The 21,064-nt window shown below is 43.8% G+C and overlaps 2 protein-coding genes across 2 annotated transcripts in view; one reads left to right on the top strand and one right to left on the bottom strand.

Moving 5' to 3' along the window:
* Nucleotides 1-21,064, top strand: part of ZDHHC6 (zDHHC palmitoyltransferase 6) — a 108,767-nt gene that overhangs the window by 70,140 nt on the left and 17,563 nt on the right. The gene's annotated exons all lie outside the window — the stretch shown is intronic.
* ACSL5 (acyl-CoA synthetase long chain family member 5) overlaps nucleotides 1-21,064 on the bottom strand; it is a 92,763-nt gene that overhangs the window by 22,996 nt on the left and 48,703 nt on the right. Inside the window, exons 9-14 of the mRNA XM_089653083.1 lie at nucleotides 20,859-20,910; nucleotides 15,509-15,582; nucleotides 13,186-13,263; nucleotides 5,327-5,461; nucleotides 1,697-1,831; nucleotides 392-487 (exon numbers count right to left, since the gene is read on the bottom strand). Coding sequence (XP_089509209.1) covers nucleotides 392-487; nucleotides 1,697-1,831; nucleotides 5,327-5,461; nucleotides 13,186-13,263; nucleotides 15,509-15,582; nucleotides 20,859-20,910 — 570 coding nt within the window. The remainder of the gene's footprint in view (nucleotides 1-391; nucleotides 488-1,696; nucleotides 1,832-5,326; nucleotides 5,462-13,185; nucleotides 13,264-15,508; nucleotides 15,583-20,858; nucleotides 20,911-21,064) is intronic.

Raw genomic sequence — 21,064 nt, forward strand, 5'->3', positions numbered from 1 at the left:
TCGATTTTATTTCCTTCCACAACAAGTGGATGGAAAGAAAAAAGCTTGATTCTCTCATCACAGTCGGTGTTGATGGGGGAATCCCTCCTGGGAAGCTATTGTGTTCTGGCTGTGGGGAGGCGTTGGGAGCTTTCCTGGCAGGCAGGACACAATGATTACAGCTAGCGATTATAGCCGCAGGCAGTAATCACATGCTAAAGATCCAACAGGTTGGTTGTACCATGTACATCGATGAATTGACTTGAGTGCAATCAGCCTGACCACAGATAGATCGAATCTCGGCCAGTCCTTGCTTTGCCACCAGCACCATGTCATATATGCAGTCTGTGTTGTCCCCAAATACTAACTGGAAGTAAATGATGGAGATGAGGGGTGGAACTGATTAAAGTACCTGACATCCAAGAGAGGCTCTCAGGAAAGACAGAACATTCTCTGATATTGGAGCAGCACCCGTCACCATGATTCGGACACGTCCACCCATAGTTTCCTGTGGATAGCAGAGAGAATATATACACAGTTAATGTAGCAAATATGCCATAGGCATGAAAGCACTGGAATCAACAAAAGCCGAGCCAAAGTATCTCCACTAAGCCAAACCTCTTTGCCTTTCAGACACTGAGGCTGCTCAGCTGGATATCCAACTAAATCAACTTTGATTTATTGTTTTATATCTCTAAAGTCTTCATTTGTGATGAGAAAACATGTCATTATATATTTTTTTACAATATAGTTTTTTGTTATTTTTAAAGTATGTGTACAATAGAAGTTCAGGCTCTTATAAAAACCATTCAAAATTGCATTTTACCAATTTGAAGCTGTTTGACCAAAAAACAAAGAAGGTTGCTTGCCATATAAGATCTTATGGCTGTGGACCTGAGTCTAATTGAGTTTAATTGTGATTATAATTTTGTGTGCTGACAAATGGTGTATATATCAACAAAACCATCCTGTAAATTAAATATTCAAAGATCTGAATAAATCAGTGAACTGCCTACTCCTCCAATTTATTTGAATAAGTTAGTGAACTGAATCCTCTCTCTCCCCCTCTACCTGTCCCTCTCTCCCTGTTCCTTTCAGATGGAGCCATATGGAGCTTTAGTCACAGAGAGACAATCTGAAAGCAAACAATGTCTGCTGCACTCGCTCTAGAAACTTCAGTGACACCAGTGTCATGGGTGCATCATGTATTAAAAGTTTATTTGTAAACTGAAGATTTTTTTTATAAGTAGTCATCAGTTTAAAAAAACATGAACTTTTAAAAACTAAAATAAATTGACACCAAATCATTAAATTTCCCTTTAAAGTGTCTACAGAAAGCAGATGGTGAGCAGCTGAACGTTCATTGATCAGCAGGCAAACTTTCTAATAAAATTGCTGTCAAAATTAAATTTACTGATCAATATTTTGGCCTAGGAAGGGGAAAACAATAAAAATCAGCAAAATAATACATCCTAGCCAATTTCTTACCTCAACAGCCAGTACTAGTGGGGAGAAAGGGCATACAAACACATGACTGCTACCTAATCTACCAGCAGATGAAAATTCAGTTACATCTGTAGGTGCTCATGGAAGGGAGACCATTGGATAATATTCATCCCTCTGAACTACTTTATAAAAATTGCTGTAGGAAAAACCCTCTGCTTCTGGAATGTATTCTGTACCGGAAAGGAGATTATGTACATGAGACACCACTGACCTGGACCTTCTTGAATATCAGTTTGTCCCAGATGCTGTCTCTCCGGATAATGCCTTTCTTCACGTCAGCAAACTTGCATGCCACTGCAAACTCCAACAGGCGTTTCTTGAATGGTGTCTGAGCTCCACTTTGTATCTGGTGGGGTTTTTGGTACAAGGTGTTATCTGTGAACCTTAGGCTCGTCATAGACAGCTCGAATATTGGGGAGTTTCTGCTAAATTGGACAAAATACAAGCTGTGGGTAGCCCTGCAAGCACCCCAATTAACACAAGTCAATTTAAAAATTGACAGAGCCATGTGGAAAATTATCGGCTGCACAATGACTGTATCCTATCAGACGAGTGCCACAGCTGCTAAATACAGAAGTTGGCAGTGGAGATTCCCTCTGATTAAATTTCTCTTGTTCAGCCTCAGGACTGAGGGGGAAAGATCAAGCTGTTTATGGCTACCTTTAGTCTACACATTTCTCCACATTCATAGAGGACAGAAGGTCAGAAAGAGAACAGAAGAAAGAAAGGAGGCCAGAGATAGGAGAGATGTATGAACATCAGAAGGAAAACTGAAGGTCAGCAGAATGACAGGAGGTCAGAAGGACAGAAGAATGTTAGAAGGAGGACACATGGAAGTTGAAAATGAGACTAAAGAAGGTTAGCAATGTAATGGCAACTTTGGGAATTCCAAGAAAACTCCGGACACGGACTTGAGGAAAACAAGCTTTTTATTTACTAGCTGGTTGACCTAGCCAGACTCGTGTCTGCAAGCAAAGTGCCTTGAAAAGCATCTTACATGGTGTATATATCAAGAATTACGTCACAATGCATATATTTCCTCTTTACTTTTTGTACCTTTAAAATACATTCTGAGCAGTTCAGGATATAGCCTTTGCGGTTTCACATATAGATAAAATATCACGAACTGAAAGTTAGAGTGTAAGCTATTAGACTGGAACACATTGTTCCACAGGAAATGAGGGAGAGGAAGTGAGCTGATGACCTGGTTCTGCAAACAGATGCTTTTAAAAATGTTAAAGCTTAAAGGGAAACTCTGCAATATTTGGGTGCTGCCACAGCAAGTGGGCAGAAAAAGAATTAGGTCAGAAGGAAGGCAGCAAGATATCAGAAGGAGGATAGAAAGAGCACAGAAGTAGGTCAGAAAGAGGACTGAAGAATGTCAGCTTAAGGCTAGAAGGAGGTCAGGAGAGGGATAGAAACAGGTCATAAAAAAGACTAGAATATGTTCAGAAGAAGGTCTGAAGGAGGACACACAGTGATTAACAATAAGACAGAAGAAGGTCAGCAAAAAGACAGAAGGAGAAGAATTAAGTCAGAAAAGCGAGAAGGATAAAGGAAGTCAGAAGGAGGAGAGAAAGGGATTGGAACGAGTTCAGAAAGAGGACAAAAGCAGGTCAGACAGAGGACTTAAGAATGTCAGCATAAGGATAAAAGGAAGTCAGGAGAACGATAGAAGCAGGTTGGAAAAAGGTCAGGAAAACACAAGCAGGACAGAAGAACAATAAAATAGCAGAGAATATGTCAGAAGGAAACTAGGAAGAGAAATAAAGTAGAGCAGATCGGAAGAAGAGAAGGAGGTCAGGAGGATAGAAGCAGGTCAGAAAAAACTCAGAATGAGATTAGAGGTTCCCCAGCAGTCGGTCACTGGTGAACACTTCTCTAGCAGTGAGAGGGACACTGTGGCTTTCTGTGTGGACTAGAACTACAATTCCCAGCAGTCTCTGATATCCAGGGGTACCTCCTTGTACCAGATTCTATAGTAAATTAATTTTCTGTGACTTTCAGTTCCACATTGGACCCATTCCTGAGCTGTCAAGAACTACAAGTCACAGCATACTCTGTCTGGGAAAAAGGTCAGCATGCTGGGACTTGTGGTTTCTCCAAAATAACAGCAATAGGAGACTCTCCAGCTGATGTGGAACTACACATCTCAGCATAACCAACCACCCCCAGGGTCCCTGGCTGCACAACAATAGTACTACTCCCCCACAACATTAACTTCCCTCAGACCCCTGTTGCTCTTACTCACAGTCTGCAGCCTCACACATGTACCAGCAGAAGACAAGCGGGGAACAGTCATGTGCAAGGCTGGCCCAATCAAATGGCAAGTCTCGCAGACTCAACCTCTCGGGGGATGCTCAGTCTTCCAATGAGAGCCTAGGATCAGCTGCCGGGGAGGAGGTAGAAGGAGGAATCTGTTCCTGTGATCTTCCTGCACACCTGTCAAACACAGATGGCACCCGCGGCACTGCTCTCTGATCGTGAGCAACCTTGTTTTTTGGGACACAGCCCGGGACAAGGTCAGGTTGGGACAACAGATCAATATATGTGACTGTTCTGGATGATTCGTGACAGTTGGCAACTATGCAAATACTGTAGCTACTGACTTGTAATAAAATGACCAGGGATCCAGTGCTGTCCTCACCTGGGCCGGTTCTTTGCCAGTCTTTGGGTTTAGCATTTTTACTGTGGGTAGCTGGCTGTGATTCCTTGCGGCTCCACAGCCGGCTTCCCACTGCGAAAGACTGAGCCGCGCTGCACTTTGTGAATGGTCCCACGGCCTCCTGGGACCTGTGACATGTCTCAAGAGGCTGCAGGCAAAGAGAGGGGTGCTGAACTTCCACTGGAATCACCTAGGTGATCCAACCGGAAATGGGAGCAGGTATTTACCAAAACTAGGTACCTGCTTCCCCCCAAAAAAAAGAGGAAGGGTGAGGAGGCCATAAAGTAGAACTTTTGTGGTGAAGGGTTAAGTGGAACCTTTTAGGGTGAAGGTCTGCTTTAGTGTGTTTAGGGGAAATAAAGCACCATAAACCTGGCCATAGATGGATAGAATTTCAAATGAAAATTTTGAGCTTCAAATGAAATTTTTTAACTTCCACTGGAATCACCTAGGTGATCCAACCGGAAGTGGGAGCAGGTATCTACCAAATCTAGGTACCTGTCCCCCCCCCCCCCCCAAAAAAAGAAGAAGGGTGGGGAGGAGGACATAAAGTAGAACGTTTGTGGTGAAGGGTTAAGTGGAACCCTTTAGGGTGAAGTTCTGCTTTAAGTGTGTTTTGGGGAAATAAAGCACCATAAACCTGGCCATAGATGGAGAGAATTTCAAATGAAAATGTTTAGGAAAATTCATACACAAAATCTAAGATTTTGTTTGATTTTAACATCTGATTTTGGAATGAATGGACTTTACCAAACCAAGCACATACACCAATAAAAATTTTTTTGTTCGAGAACATGTTCCACCTTGCTCCTATGAAGTTTCTCGTCACTATGGTGGAAAACAAATGTCAATTTGACCCCACAATTGATTAGTAAAATTAACAAACTTTCTTAGAACCTTCTTTTCCCAAGAATTTGCTTTAAAATTCTGCTCATCTATTGCCATCTTAAGTATGAAGTGAGGACACAGTATAATATTGTTCAAAGATTGTTGAAGGAGCTCAGAAGCAGCTGAAATTATCTAAAATGCAAACTGAACACACCTAAATACCTGAGGCGTTACCCTTCTACACAAACCCTTATACCAGAATCTCTATTGCTTTCAGTCTGAATTACCCTGTATTGCCAGGTCAAAGGCAAATGCCATCACTGCTTTGAAATTAACATGATCCTGTACCTTGTCGTAGACACGGTTGAGCAATCTTGGCACAGTGGGAAACACCGTCGGCTTCAGAACTTTCATATCATCTGTTAGTAGACGTATGTCCCCTTGGAAAAACCCTACTTTGGCTCCAGAGCAGAAGACCACTGTCTGGGGGGACAAGAAAAGAGGTGTCAACATAGAACATACAGGAGGAAGGTTCCCACAATGATAATAACCAACCAATAGATTCGCCTTTTCATTTTCCAATTTGCACTAGTGAACAAATCTGATTAGTTGCTATGGGCAGTATTTTTTTACTTAGTAAGGAGCCATCACATCTGTCACCATACACAAATACTTCTCAGAATCAAAACCAGCTTATGTCTTTACTTTTCATCTTGCAAAATCAGGACAGTGACTTTCCTCCTGTCTCCTGCAGCATACCCTCAGTTTCTAATGACTCCTGTAGCATTTTACTGGGGTTTTACCCTCTCCTGTAATAGATATGCAGTTTCAGACAGTCTTCAACAGCATTAAAAATATAGTAACGTGCGCAACACCTTGGTCATGTCAGGGGGCACACATGAGGTTCCCTTATATCTTGTAAGTTGACCACCACTGTTCTAGATGGAACAATGTTTCATGGCTTCCTAAAGAATATGTAAACCCATCATTTCATATTCCTGGTATGTGCCTGCTGTACCATATACTTGTATGAAAAGTATGTTCTCTTTGTATTATTATCTTTGTGTGAAAACTTTGGTGTTCCTACCAGTCCCTATGCTATTAAAAGAAAAAAAAACTGACCACACTAGGCATGAGAGGACAGTGTGGTCAGTTCTCTAGCTGTGCTGGGAACTCAGCCTGCTCTCCTCCAATGATCAGACATGTCCTGACACCTCCCCCCTTCCGCACAGCCATTCACGGGGAAGTTCAGTGTACTGATGTTGTTCCTTCCTGAGAGCAGAGGGAATGTGATCGCTTATACAAAAGGGTAAAAAGTGTTTAAAATCTATACCTATACACACATGTTTTGCCTCTCATTTCTATTTTGTATTTCAATGGTTTTTATTAATTTTAAACAGTATAAAACAGAGGCAACAAAACACACCCACGCAGGGGCTATCAATTGCACCGATAAAAAAGGCATATTAGAGCAGACAACACTCTAATTCCAATAAGGCAAAACGTATGCCCACGCAGGGGCTATCAATGGCACATAAGTTACAATAACATCAGTGAAACTCTGACTATCGCAACTAAAGACAGCTGTCCACTGTCACACCAAAACAAACAGAAAAAGAGAGAAGAAGAGCAGAGGAAAAAAAAAAAAAAACAACACCAAAGAGCAGGGGTCCATGAGCGCCAATACCAAACTCCATTACCTCCCCACACTGGCCGGGGGGAGCGTGGGAAAGGCATATTGCAACCACGGCTCCCATATTTTCAAAAATTTACGTTGAGAGTCGTTGAATATACTCGACATCTGCTCGTTGAGCATCATAGTAGTCATACAATCCCGCACCCCCTGAAAAAGGACAAACAGACTCTTCTAGGCCTGAGCAATTGTCCTAGTGGCCGATAAAAACAAATAGGAAGCCAACCGCTGCTGACGAGCCAAGAGGCCCGGTATGGGGCAATGAAGCAAAGCATACCGAGCATCCCGGCGTATGGAGAGATGGAACAAAGTGAAAAGGAGGCCAAACACACGAGACCAAAAACTAACCAACCTCAGGCATGACCACCAGATATGCAGTACATCGCCACGATGGCCACAACCCCGAAAACATCGATCATTACAGGCAGGGTTAGCCTGGGCCAGACGAGCCGGAACCCAATACCAACGAAACAATACCTTGTAGGCTGCTTCCAGCGTGGTCGTATTAAATGAACATTTAGCTATGAGTGACCAGGCTTTATTCCAGTCCTCCGGATCCACAGCCACTCCCAGGTCGCGCTCCCACTGAACAACATATGAAAGAGAAGTGTGCGACGATAGTCTGTTCAAAGCTGCGTAAAGAAGGAAGATAAGGCCCGGGGTGCCTGGACGCTGCTGGCAAAGCCGTTCAAAGGCAGATGTCTGATATGGGGAAGCAGAAGTGGCCCTCAGCGAGAGTAGCCAGTGCCGCAATTGAAGGTACCGAAAAAATTCCGCTGGGGGAACATCCCGAGACTCCCGAAGGAAATTCCAGGTGGGGAAGGACCGAAAAATCAAAAAGTGTCGCACCTGTGAGAAACCATGAGCCACCCACCAAGAAAATGCCCTCGGGTGATCTAGACCCGGCGGGAAAAGAGGGTTGTTAACGATTGGAAGCAAGGGCAAAAAGGGTGACATCAGGCCACTGGAGTAACGTACCGAGTCCCAGACTTGTAGGCCATGGAGCAACATCGGACTCAGCGCCATAGGGCGCAGGGCAGGGGGAAGCCATAGAAGTGTCGACAGTGCGATAGGGGCACAATTAGGTAGTTCCAGCAGGACCCAGAGAGGAACATCGGAGGAAGCGTGCAACATAGACAGCGGGGCAATCTGGCTCGCCTGATAATACTTAGTTACATTGGGTACCCCAAGACCACCCTGGAGTCTATGAGCAAAGAGCGTATTTCTGGAGACTCTGGGGTGCTTATTGGCCCAGATGAAACGCATAAACTTCGCCTGAAGCAACCGAAGAAAATGAGGGGGAACCCGCACTGTTAGGGTGCGAAAATAATATAACAATTTCGGCAAGATGGTAATTTTCACTGAATGAACCCATCCTATCCAAGACAGGTGCGGAAATTGCCAGGAATGCATAAGAGAAGATAAAGAGCTAAGCAAAGGATAATAATTTGCAGCAAAAAGGGAGTCATAGGTGGGGGTCAAGCGAATGCCCAAGTATTCAAGAGAAGAGGAAGCCCACCGGTAAGGGAAGTGGGATTGCAAAACCAAATCTGAAGCCAAAGTAATATTGAGAGCGACGGTTTTATCCAAGTTGATACGTAGACCCGAAATCAAGGAGAAGCGCTCAAGAATCCGTTGCAAGTTAGGAAGCGTCGTCAGAGGATTAGTAAGGGTCAAGAGGGCATCGTCCGCAAAGAGGCTCAGCTTAAACTCCTGTCCCCCGTATGGAACCCCCGATACATTGCAATCGGTCCGGAGCGCTAAAGCCAGTGGCTCAAGCGCCAGGACAAAGAGCGCCGGGGACAGCGGGCAGCCCTGCCTCGTCCCTCGTCCAACAGGAAAGGGATCCGAGAAATACCCAGCGTATTTAACGGAGGCCGAAGGAAAGGAATACAAGGCTTGAATCCAAGAGAGAATAGAATCCCCGAAACCCCAACGAGACAGCACAAACCGCAGATATTCCCAGGATAGAGAATCAAAAGCTTTATATATGTCCAAGGACAGTAAGAATCCTGGGATTTTCCGTTGTTGCAGAAAATGTATAAGATGGACCACCTTACGGACGTTATCACCCTCCTGCCTCCCGGGGACGAACCCTACTTGGTCCCTGTGGACCAGGCTACACAAATATTTATTGATGCGAAAACTAAGGATCGTGCCCAATATCTTCAGGTCTTCATTAAGAAGAGAAATGGGCCGGAAGGCTTGCGGTTCCTGGACATCCTCGGTCGTCTTAGGAATCATAGAGATATGTGCCCTAAGTGCGTCCGGAGAGGGCAAGGAGCCCTGTCGTAACTCATTGAAATAGGCAGCTAAAAAGGGCGCCAATAGGGCCGAGAATGTTTTATAATAGAGACCGGAGAAGCCATCGGGACCTGGGGCCGCGGTGGACCGTAAAGATTTGATCGCTTGGAGCACTCCCGGTACGGTGACACCAGCGTTGAGGGCCGCCTGTGGCATTCTTTCAAGACCTCCAGGAAGATGGAGGTCTTGAAAGAATGCCTCTGCCTGGGCCACAGGGAAGGGATCTGGGGCAGCATAGAGGCGCGAAAGGAAGTCCGAGAATCGGGAAACAATCTGCTGGGGATTAGAAGTACAGCCACCCATGGAAAGTCGAATCGGTTTATGGGGTTTCCCCACAGAATTGAGTTTCCTGGTTAGCATGGGACCGGGCTTATTAGCACAGGAATAGAATTTATGTTTGGTCCAACGCAGGGCCCGTTCCGCCTCCGAAGATGCAAGGAGGTCCAATTCTGTCGCCAGAGAGTCCCGAGCGTGTTTATGGGCCACGGATGGAGATGACTTCCAACGCGCATCCGCAGAGGCCAGGAGAGAATGAAGCTCCAAGAGTCGGCGTTCCCGCTCCCGCTTCCGGACTGCCACCAGCTGTATAACATGACCCCGCACCGTGGCCTTATGCGCTTCCCATAGGGGCACTGCTGAAGAGACCGATCCCGAGTTTTCCGTAAAGTATGTCCGTAAAAAGAATTCTATTTGTTGGCAGGTAGCCTGAGTGGTCAGTAAAGAGTCATTGATGGGCCAATGAAAAGGGCGCCGTTCTGACCCAGAAAGGGCAAGGAGGAGTACCAAAGGATCATGGTCTGACCAGGGTGAGGAGGGAATAGTTATCCGCCGAACTGAGGGGAGCTGCTGGACCTGCATGAATATATGATCAATTCTACAAAAACTGTCATGAGGATTGGAATAGAACGTAAAGTCGCGTTCAGTTGGATGAAGTTCCCTCCAGATGTCCGCTAGCCCCGCCATCCGCAAAAGAGAGCGCATACGTTCTTCCAGCACCAAGTCATGAGAGGGGGTCGCTCCCCGTGCATAGCGCCTATCCAATGTGGAATCCAAGGTAACATTCGAATCCTCCATAACAAGAAGATGACCCTTAGAGTGTCGGGAAACAATGGTGCAAAGATGCGAAAAGAATTTATGCTGGAAATGGTTAGGCGCGTAGTAAGAGACAAAGGTAACCTCCTGGTCCCAGAGGGTGCCTTGCAGAAGCAAATACCTGCCTGTGGGTCTCATTTCTATTTTAAACTGAATGGGTTGTTTTACAAGGTGAGGGTTTACATATATGAGGGGCGTTCAAATCAAACCGGGACTCTTTAATTTTACAGGTATAAAAAGGGATGCTAGTGTGGCGGTACTACATGCAGTAGTAAGTGGCAAGTGTGTCCTATTATGGATAGGCGGCGCACACGTCCAGAGACTGTTAATCAAGATGGCAGACAACAGTGTTGGTGCGTGCATGGAACAGCGTATGGTGATGAAGTTTCTTGTGAATGAAGGCATAAAACCCGCGGATATCTGCAGACAACTTCAAGCACAGTACAGTGATGAGACACTAAGCCGCAGTAAGACATTTGAATGGTGTAAACATTTCAAAGATGGACTACGACCATCAGTGATGAATGATGATCCCAGTCGTGGAGGTTCCCAACCCACAGCAGTCATTCCTGTGATCCTGGATAATCGACGCATGATAGAAACTCATTCAGTGTAGCTTAGGGTGTGGTTTTCATCATCCCTATGTCCATATAGAGAAAGTTACACCTTACATTTTATGGGATTTTTAGGGCAAACTTGGAGTATACAAAGAAACAATTATTTAAAAGATCAACATTTTATTTGAACAAATTTCTTTTATCTGACAAATGAATACATATCAGGTAAGCAGTACATATTAGCCAATATAAAATACAAACAGTTTTTGACAAGTCATTCACTTCACAAAATTGTGGTTATTACAATATGTAACCAGTGGTATCCCCCAAAACTGATTTCCATCTTACAACCTCAAAGTTTAACTGCAGATGTATTCAGCCTGGGATCCAATATGTTTTGAATACATTAGTACAGATTATTCCTCAGGAAAAGGATACCATTCTATAACAATAATTATTGTCAACAATTATCAGTGCATATCTTTATAATTAAGTAATGGTAAGCTAACCATAGAGGATACATGACTTACATAGCCATCAAAAATAGTCAAAAGATTCTTCACTGTGTTTAGAAGGCAAGTTTCCCCCATAACAGAGGTCATCTTTTGACGTGCAAGGAACACGTGTGCCACATCACAAACACAGTCATAACAATATATATATATATATATATATATATATATATACTGTATATATGTAATGCTATATATTTTTGGTAGCTATGTTAGTCATACCATTACTTAATCACTTGCCTATCAGGCACTTATACCCCCTTCCAGCCCAGGCCAATTTTCATCTTTCAGCGCTATCGCACTTTGAGCGACAATTGTGCGTTCATGCAACATTGTACCCATATGAAATTTTTTTCATACACAGAGAACTTTCTTTTGGTGGTATTTAATCACCACTGGGTGTTTTATTTTTTGCGCTATAAACAAAAAAGAGCAAAAATTTGAAAAAAAAAAATTTTTTTTCTGTTTCTATTACAAAATGTTGCAAACAAGTCATTTTTCTCCTTCACTTATGTGCGTTGATGAGGCTGCACTGATGGACACGGATAGGCAGCACTGATGGGAACTGATAGGAGGCACTGATAGGTGGCATTGATAGGGGGCACTGATGAGCTGGCACTGATGATGCTGCACTGATAGGTGGCACTGATGGGCACAGATAGGCGGCACTGATGGGCAGCATTGATGGGCACGGATGGGTGGCACTGACTGACGGCACTGCTGGGCACTGCCTGGTGGCATTGTTGGGCACTGATGGGTGGCACTACTGGGCTGCACTGATAGGTGGCACTGATGGGCACAAGTGGGTGGCACTGCTAGGCACTGCTGGGCACAGGTGAGTGGCACTGCTTGGCACAGGTGGGTGGCACTGCAGGGCACAGGTGGGTGGCATTGATGAGCACAGGTCGGCGGCACTGATGAGCACAGGTGGGAGGCACTGATGGGCACAGATGGGCGGCACTGCTGAGCACTGATCATCAGTGCCCTGATGATCCCTTCGCTGACAATTGCCGGTTCTCGGCAGTACTTTCCTCATGCTGTGACAGCGTGAAGAAAGTACAGCTGATAACCGGCAACTGTATTTACCTGATGATCTGCTGTGTCACTGACACAGCTGATCACGTGGTAAAAGGCCACTGTGATTGGCCTTTTACCGTACTGTGTGATAAGCTGTGTCCTTAGGACACAGCGATCACCAGCGGTGCTTGGTGTGCACTGCTGGGGGCATGCAGGGAGCGTGTTCTGGGAGAACGTCCATAGAACTAGACAACTAGACGTCCCCCCAGAACTAGGCAACCGCACTGTAGCCATCTTTCGGCTATAGGGTGGTTGGGAAGTGGTTAATTATAAAGATATGCATAATTGATTGTTGGATCCCAGGCTCAATATATCTGCAGTCAAACTTTGAGGTTGCAAGATGGAAATCAGCTTTGGGGGATACCACTGGATACATATTGCAATAACCACAATTTTGTGAAGTGAATGACTTGTCAAAAACTATGTTTTTATTGGCTAATATGTACTGCTTACCCAATATGTATTCATTTGTCAGATAAAAGAAATGTGTTCAAATAAAATGTTGATCTTTTCAATAATTGATTTCTTTGTATATACTCCAAGGTTGCCTTGAAAATCCCATAAAATGTAAGCTGTAACTTCCTCTATAGGATAACCAAAGCATAACCTGTCGTGAGATTACACAAGAGACTAATATTTCTGTGGGAATCCAGAACACAATCATTCACAAATGTCCTAGGATGGTTAAGGCATAGTAGCAAATATGTCTATGCTGAAGCTTTCCAGGCATTAGTTAGTGTAAGTGTATAAATGTAGCAGGGGAGTAGGTCGAAAAATAAATGTAGTTTCCACTCCTTGAAATTTGTTATTTTATTATATAAACTCAAAAGTCCTGGTGTGGCTTGAATGCCCCTGGTGCTTTACCTTCTAGTTACATGTTGCGAAAAATAGAAGCAGAGAAGGAACACAGTTATACAATATTACACAGTGACTGTAGTGATAAAAGACTAGAGCAGAAAGCAGAGTCCTTACCTGAACCACCCTCTCAAACATGTGCGCCATGGGCAAATAAGAGATTTCAACATCGGAGGTCATTGGAGCAAAGGTGCTCTGTACAGTAATAGAGGAGACAAGTCAGAGAACATTGTGCAAAAAGCCAAACACGCTCCACTAGCTTACAGTTCAATATTGCATAACACATCCAGCCATTGACCCTTGTCTGTCCTGCACTGTGATCAGCAAATATATATAACTGTAGACAAAAATGTAATATGCTGTATATATATATATTTATACACTATATTGCCAAAAGTATTGGGACAGCTGCCTTTCCACTCACGTGAACTTTAATGCCCCCCCCGTCTTAGTCCGTAGGGTTCAATATTGAGTTGGCCCCGCCCTTTGCAGCTATAACAGCTTCAACTCTTCTAGGAAGGCCATCCACAAGGTTTAGGAGGGTGTCTATGGGAAGGTTTGACCATTCTTCCAGAAGTGCATTTGTGAGGTCAGGCACTGATGTCGAACGAGAAGGCCTGGCTTGCAGTCCCCACTCCAATTCATGCCAAAGGTGTTGGGTTGGGGTCAGGACTCTGTGCAGGCCAGTCAAGTTCCTCCACCACAAACTCACTCATCCATGTCTTTATGGACCTTGCTTTGTGCACTGGTGTGCAGTCATGTTGGAACAGGAAGGAGCCATCCCCAAACTCTTCCCACAAAGTTGGGAGCATAAAATTGTCCAAAATGTCTTGGTATGCTGACGCCTTAAGAGTTCCCTTCACTGAAAATAGGGGGCCAAGTCCAACCCCTGAAAACAACCCCACACCATAATTCCCCCTCCACCAAACATTACACTTGGCACAATGCAGTCAGGCAAGTACTGTTCTCCTGGCAACCGCCAAACCCAGACACAGCCATTGGATTCCCAGGCAGAGAAGCGTGATTGGTCACTCCAGAGAACACGTCTCCACTGCTCTAGAGTCCAGTGGCAGCGTGCTTTACACCACTGCATCTGACGCTTTGCATTGCACTTGGTGATGTCAGGCTTGGATGCAGCTGCTCAGCCATGGAAACCCATTCCATGAAGCTCTCTATGCACTGTTGTGCTAATCTGAAAGCTACACAAAGTTTGGAGGTCTTTAGCTATTGACTCTGCAGACAGTTGGTGACTTCTGTGCGCTTCAGCATGCGCTGACCCCGCTCTGTCATGTTACGTGGCCTACCACTTCATGGCTGAGTTGCTGCTGTTCCCAGTTGCTTCCACTTTGTTATAATACCACTAACAGTTGAGTGTGGAATATTTAGTAGCCAGGAAATGTCACGGATGGACTTATTGCACAGGTGACAACCTATCACGGGACCACGCTTGGAGTCACTGAGCTCCTGAGAGCGACCCATTCTTTCACCAATGTTTGTAGAAGCAGTCTGCATGCCTAGGGGATGATTTTTTACCTGTGGCCACGGAAGTGATTGGAACACCTGAATCCAATGATTTGGAGGGCTGGCCCAATTCTTTTGGCAATATAGTGTACATATATATATATAATATTATAATTATTATACGATTATATTAAACCAGTATTCGGTCAGCCGCTGCAGCAATTGCTGCAGCACTAATCAGGGTTTTCTGACGGGAAGGTGGGGCTTCATAGTGCAGCAGGAGAGATTCCCACATGCACACCGCTTGTGTGGAAGCGGAGATCTGTGGGTTTTTTCTCATTCAATCTGCTGGTTGAGTGAAAGAAAGTCTCCATGTATACCCAGTTTAAAGTGTTTGTAAACTTCTAATATATAAACAAAGTATATCCATCTATAGTATGTACTTGTCTCAGTCCAGAGCACTAAGTGTCACTTCTGTCTGCTACCTCCTTCCTCTGCTCTCTGCATAAGTCACTTCTGACAAGTTATCTTACACCAAGTGATAAAAAGGTGATGGGGAGAGAGCTCTAGCACACAGCCTGTGATTGACAGCCTCCTCTCGGTTCCTGTGTGCTGTGTGAAGGTGAGGGGGGGTCCCTTTCCTCCAGTCAGCTCTCACTGAGGTCTGCAGAGTGTAACTTCAGCTCCCCACCCCACTTTCTGAAAACTGTCAAGCTGTGTAAATTCTGTACTTTGAACTGATGTAGAGAAGAGAAGGCTACAGATAAACAGATACAATGTAGGAGGATTTGTTTAATCTCCGTTTATCACCTTAGGCCAGTCACTTCACTAGGTATATGTTAGGGTTTACAACCACTTTAACACTTCACAAGAAGAGACAGATAAATCTGCAGGATTTAAAGAAATACATTTTCTTGTTTTTTGTTTTAAAAACTGTGAGCTAAGAATCTGCTGAATCTCGAGGGGGATGAAGACTTACCTCTACATTTTTAATAAAACTGGCAGCATCAGATACAACATTTCTGTGGGTCAGCATGGCACCTTTTGGGTCACCTAATGGAAAAAAAGAATTGATAAAGTGCAATAAGAGTAAATAGCAGTGCCCAAAAATGTATAAAAAATTGGCAGCAACAACTGAATCAATGACTCAGAGGGGACCTTTTGAGCGAGTACTATGGAAACTGCTGATGACAACTTTTTTAAAGTGAACCTGTGGCCAGGCTATAGATTTTCCAATATTTACATATTCTTTACAAACTAACAGCTGCCAAATCAGCAAACTGAATGAGGCATTGCACCATTTCCTGCAAGAATAGCTGCTTTGTCCAGTTTTCTTGGTTTTTTAGATTGTAAAACCCTGCTGAAGGACACTGCGAAGCCTATGAAACGTGTTGGCTATTTGCTGTAACTTTTGCAACTTAAAATCAAACTTCTGGGTGTGTCTTCGGAAGCAGCTAGTACAAACATTCATCTCATTATGGAAATACTTTCAAAACTTTTATTGGTTAAAGCCAAGCCATCCAGATCACAACAAAAATGCTCCGTTGTATAGGGGCTGCCCTGGCACTGCAAGGTCAAGAGTCAGCAAAAAAGGACTTTTACTTAGTCATTCCTCTGACAGCTGGCCCTCTCTTCCACTCCCCCATGCTCTAGTAGTAGACTGTCCCTCAGTATTCTCATGTCCAGTGCAGGACTATGGGCTCTGAATTGGTCTTGATGACGTCAGAGGACCTGTGACCGCCAAGGTATAGGGGAGGAGAGTCTGCAAAGACCAGGCTTACAACATGAAGCAGCCTTCAGGAGGGGAGGATCGGATAAGTAAAAACTTCTGTGGTCCCCTTGCAGTAAGAGGGAGGGGAGGGGGCAGTCCTATTGCAGGGGAGTATTTTTACCTTCACTGAAGTTCAGCTTTAAGAGCATCAGATACAGGAAATGCGTTTCAAGGGAAAGGGATCCTCCTTCAGGGCTTGGACAATGGTTTGTGATAGATTCCATTTGGTATTGGTTTGCAGCATCTGATATAGCATTTAGCACATTTTAGGGCAAAGGGCTCCTCCTCCTTCAGGGCTTGGACAATGGTTTGCAATAGACTCAAGATGGGTTACACTAGAAACATGAGTTAATGCTGGATTAGCACTAGCGTGTTTTAAAGCATAATTTCACCTTTTGGACAAAAATAATAAATGCACATTTTTTTGCAGGTAAAAGAGCATTGCACCAGCAATCAGTAGATAACTGATGCCATGAAGGTCTTCTGCAGACGCTTGCCGTACAGGATGTATGGGATGTACGGGATGTACGAGCAAGCAGATATTCTGACAGGAAGCTTCGATGAGCTACCATGGTGCTGTGGAGTTGACAGCCGCTAAGGCTATCGGGACTTGCAGTTCATTCATTCATGGAGTCCATGAATGAATGATGCCACCTTGTAGATGGAGCCCCACACGGCCGCGCTGTTTTCATATTTGACAGATAGTGAGGGGAGACTTCACCCCCTACTATCTGTCAGAGGGAGGGGTCGGCGGCTGTGGTAACATGTTACATGTTCCACCCTAAAAACAGATGGAACATGTAACATGTTCCCAAAGGTGAACTTATCCTTTCCTTTACCTGCGATGTGTCCACGTTGCCTTTAGGATAAGCTAGCCCTTACCCAGTCTTAACACAAGCTTTCTAGGTTGATTGATTCTGTTACAAACCATTGTCTAAGCCATGAAGAAGAAGGAGCCTTTTTTTTCTGAAAAGCATTGGGTGTATCAGATAGTCCAAATCAGTTCCATCTTGATTCTTTTACAAACCATTGTCCCAACTCTGACAAAGGAGTCCTTTCACCCAAAACACATTGGCTGTATCTGATGCTCCATTCCAATTCAATTTTGACTCAATCACAACCCCTTGTTGAGGTTTTAAACAAAGGGAAAGTCATTGGCACCTAACCAATTCCTTCCTGGTTGTATCACAAACCGTTGTGCAAGCCCTGAAGAAGGTGGAGTCCTTTCACCTGAAAACACATAGGTTGTATCTGATGTTCCTAACCAATGAATGTTCTAAGAGAATTTCCAAGCAAGATGGACTTTTGTACTAGGTGCTCTTTTACAAACCATTGTCCAAGCTCTGAAAAAGAAGGAGTCCTTTCACCCAAAACACATTGGCTGTTACAGATGCTTCTATTCAGTGAAAATTTGATTCAATCACAAAACCTTGTCCAAGCCCTTAAGAGGGGAAGTCATTTCCTCTGCAAAGTGTTTGTTGTACCTGATGCTCATAACCAATTCCTTCTTGGTTCTATCACAAACCATTGTCTAAGCCATGAAGAAGGAGAAGCCTTTTTTTTCTGAAAAGCATTAGGTGTATCAGATAGTCCAAATCAGTTCCATCTTGATTCTTTTACAAACCATTGTCCCAACTCTGACAAAGGAGTCCTTTCACCCAAAACACATTGGCTGTATCTGATGTTCCTATCCAATTCAATTTTGATTCAATCACAAACCCTTGTTGAGGTTTTTAACAAAGGGGAAGTCATTGGCACCTAACCAATTCCTTCCTGGTTGTATCACAAACCGTTGTGCAAGCCCTGAAGAAGGGGGAGTCCTTTCACCTGAAAACACATAGGTTGTATCTGATGTTCCTAACCAATGAATGTTCTAAGAGAATTCCCAAGCAAGATGGACTTTTGTACTAGGTGCTCTTCTACAAACCATTGTCCAAGCTCTGAAAAAGGAGTCCTTTCACTCAAAACACATTGGCTGTTGCCGATGCTCCTATCCAGTGGAAACTTGATTCAATCACAAAGCCTTGTCCAAGCCCTAAAGAGGGGGAAGTGATATCCCCCCACAAAGCATTTGTTGTAGCTGATGCTCCTAACCAATTCCTTCTTGGTTCTATCACAAACCATTGTCCAATCCCAGAAGAAAGGGGAGTCCTTTCACCTGAAACACATATGTTGTCTCTGATGTTCCTAACCAATTAATGTTTTAAAGAGAATTTTCAAGCAAGATGAACTTTTTAACTAGTTACTCTTTTATAAACTATTCTACAAGCTCTGAAGAAGAAGGAGTCCTTTTACCCAAAACACATTGGCTGCATCTGATGCTTCTATCCAATTCAAACTTGATTCAATCGCAAACCCTTGACCAAGCACTTAAGAAGGGAAAGTAATTTCACCCAAAAAGCATCTGTTGCATCTGATGCTCCTAACCAATTCCTTCTTGGTTCTATCACAAACTGTTGTCCAAGCCCTGGAGAAGGGGGAGTCCTTTCACCTGGAATGCATTGGTTGTGTTTGATGCTCCTGACCAATGAATGTTTTGAGAGAATTTCCAAGCAACGTCCTAGGTGCTTCTAACCACATACCCAGGTGTTCATTGTCTGTTGAACAATTTGTTTATCAAGATTAGTGAGGTAGACCAGGAATAATTCCGTATACACCTTACTTTACAGACTTAATTAATTTAACTTTATTCAATACTGAATAGAACTAATTTCCATTCTCGGTGGTCAAGTGCTAACACGTACAGTTGCAAGAAAAAGTATGTGAACCCCTTGGGATTTTGTGGAGTTTTGCATGAATTGGGCATAAAATGTCCTCTGAATGTTATCTAAGTCACAACAGTAGAAGAACACAGTCTGCTGAACATAATACTACACAAACATTAGATGTTGCCATGGGTTAATTGCACATAACATGTAAACATTCACAGTGCAGGGAGGAAAAAGTATGTGAGGCCCTAGCTTAATGACTTCTCCTAGAGCTAATTGGAGCCAGGAGTGAGCCAACCTTGACTCCAATCAGTGTGATGATATTGGATGTGTTGCTGACAGCTGTCCTGCCTTTAAAAAACACACACTTGTTTTGGGTTTACTGGTTTCAAGAAGCACTGTCTGATTTGAACCATACCTCGCAGAAAAGAGCTCTCAGAAGACCTACAATCAAGAATTGTTGACTTGCATGAAGCTGGAAAGGGTTACAAAAGTATCTCCAAAAGCCTTGATGTTCATGTGTCCACGGTAAGACAGACTGTCTACAAATGGAGAAAGTTTAGCACTGTTGCTACTCTCCCTAGGCGTGGTCGTCCTGTAAAAATGACTGCAAGAGCAAAGCGCAGAATGCTGCATGAGGTAAAGAAGAATCCCAGAGTGTCAGCTAACGACCTACAGAAATCTCTGGCACATGCTAACATATTTGTTGACACATCTACAATAAGGAAAACATTAAACAAGAATGGAGTACATGGGAGGACACCACGGAGGAAGCCATTGCTGTCCAAAAAGAATATTGCAGCACGTTTGAAGTTTGCAAAAGAGCACCTGGATGTTCCACAGCACTACTGGCAAAATATACTGTGGACAGATGAAACCAAGATTGAGTTGTTTGGGAAGAACACACAACACTATGTGTGGAGAAAAAAAGGCACAGCACACCAACATCAAAACCTCATCCCCACTGTAAAACATGGCGGAGGTTGCATCATGGTTTGGGGCTGCTTTGCTGCCTCAGGGCCTGGACGGATTGTTGTCATTGATGGGAAAATGAATTCCAGAGTTTATCAAGACATTTTGCAGGAAAACGTACGACCATCTGTCTGCCAACTGAAGCTCCGCAGAGGATGGGTGATGCAACAGGACAATGACCCAAAGCATACAAGTAATTCAACAAAACAATGGCTGCAACAGCACAGAATACGCCTTCTGGAGTGGCCCAGTCAGAGTCCTGACCTCAACCCGATTGAAATGCTGTGGCATGACCTTAAGAGAGCGATTCACACCAGACATCCCAAGAATATTGCTACACTGAAACAGTTTTGTGAAGAGGAGTGGTCCAAAATGACTCCAGATCGTTGTGCAGGTCTGATCTGCAACTACAGCAAACGTTTGGTTGAGGTTATTGCTGCCAAAGGAGGGTCAACCAGTTATTAAGTCCAAAGATTCACATACTGTTTCCTCCCTGCACTGTGAATGTTTACATGTTATGTGCAATTAAACCATGGCAACATCTAATGTTTGTGTAGCATTATGTTCAGCAGACTGTGTTCTTCTATTGTTGTGACTTAGATGACGTTCAGAGCACATTTTATGCCCAATTCATGCAAAACTCCATGTAATCCCAAGGGGTTCACATACTTTTTCTTGCAACTGTACCTACCAGACCCATAAAACAAAAGGGGATTTTCAGTATAGTTGTGGAATTCTTCTTTCTCTACCATATACTGTATATAAGGGATACAATTTGTATTGTTTTGACTTTAGTTTTTTTAAAATGTATTTGAAAGTAAATATCATCTATATGCTTGTTTTTTTAGTTACTTTGTTGTTTGGCACATGGACAATACCTGTGGTCCCGCTTGTAAAGCAAATCACAGACAGGTCATCTGGCTTTGGTGGCTGTATCAAGAAAAGACAACAGGAAGAAATACAAATTTACAATGATACTATTTATGTGACATACATTGTTTATCTGAAGGACACTGAGTTTTTAGTAAAACAGCAAAAAAAACTCTGTAAGGCTCCTTTCACATGGCGGCACCGCCAGTCAAAC

This window comes from Staurois parvus, unplaced genomic scaffold (assembly GCF_062004578.1).
Source record: "Staurois parvus isolate SC_StPar_1 unplaced genomic scaffold, SC_StPar_1.0 ptg000697l, whole genome shotgun sequence".
Taxonomy (NCBI): domain Eukaryota; kingdom Metazoa; phylum Chordata; class Amphibia; order Anura; family Ranidae; genus Staurois; species Staurois parvus.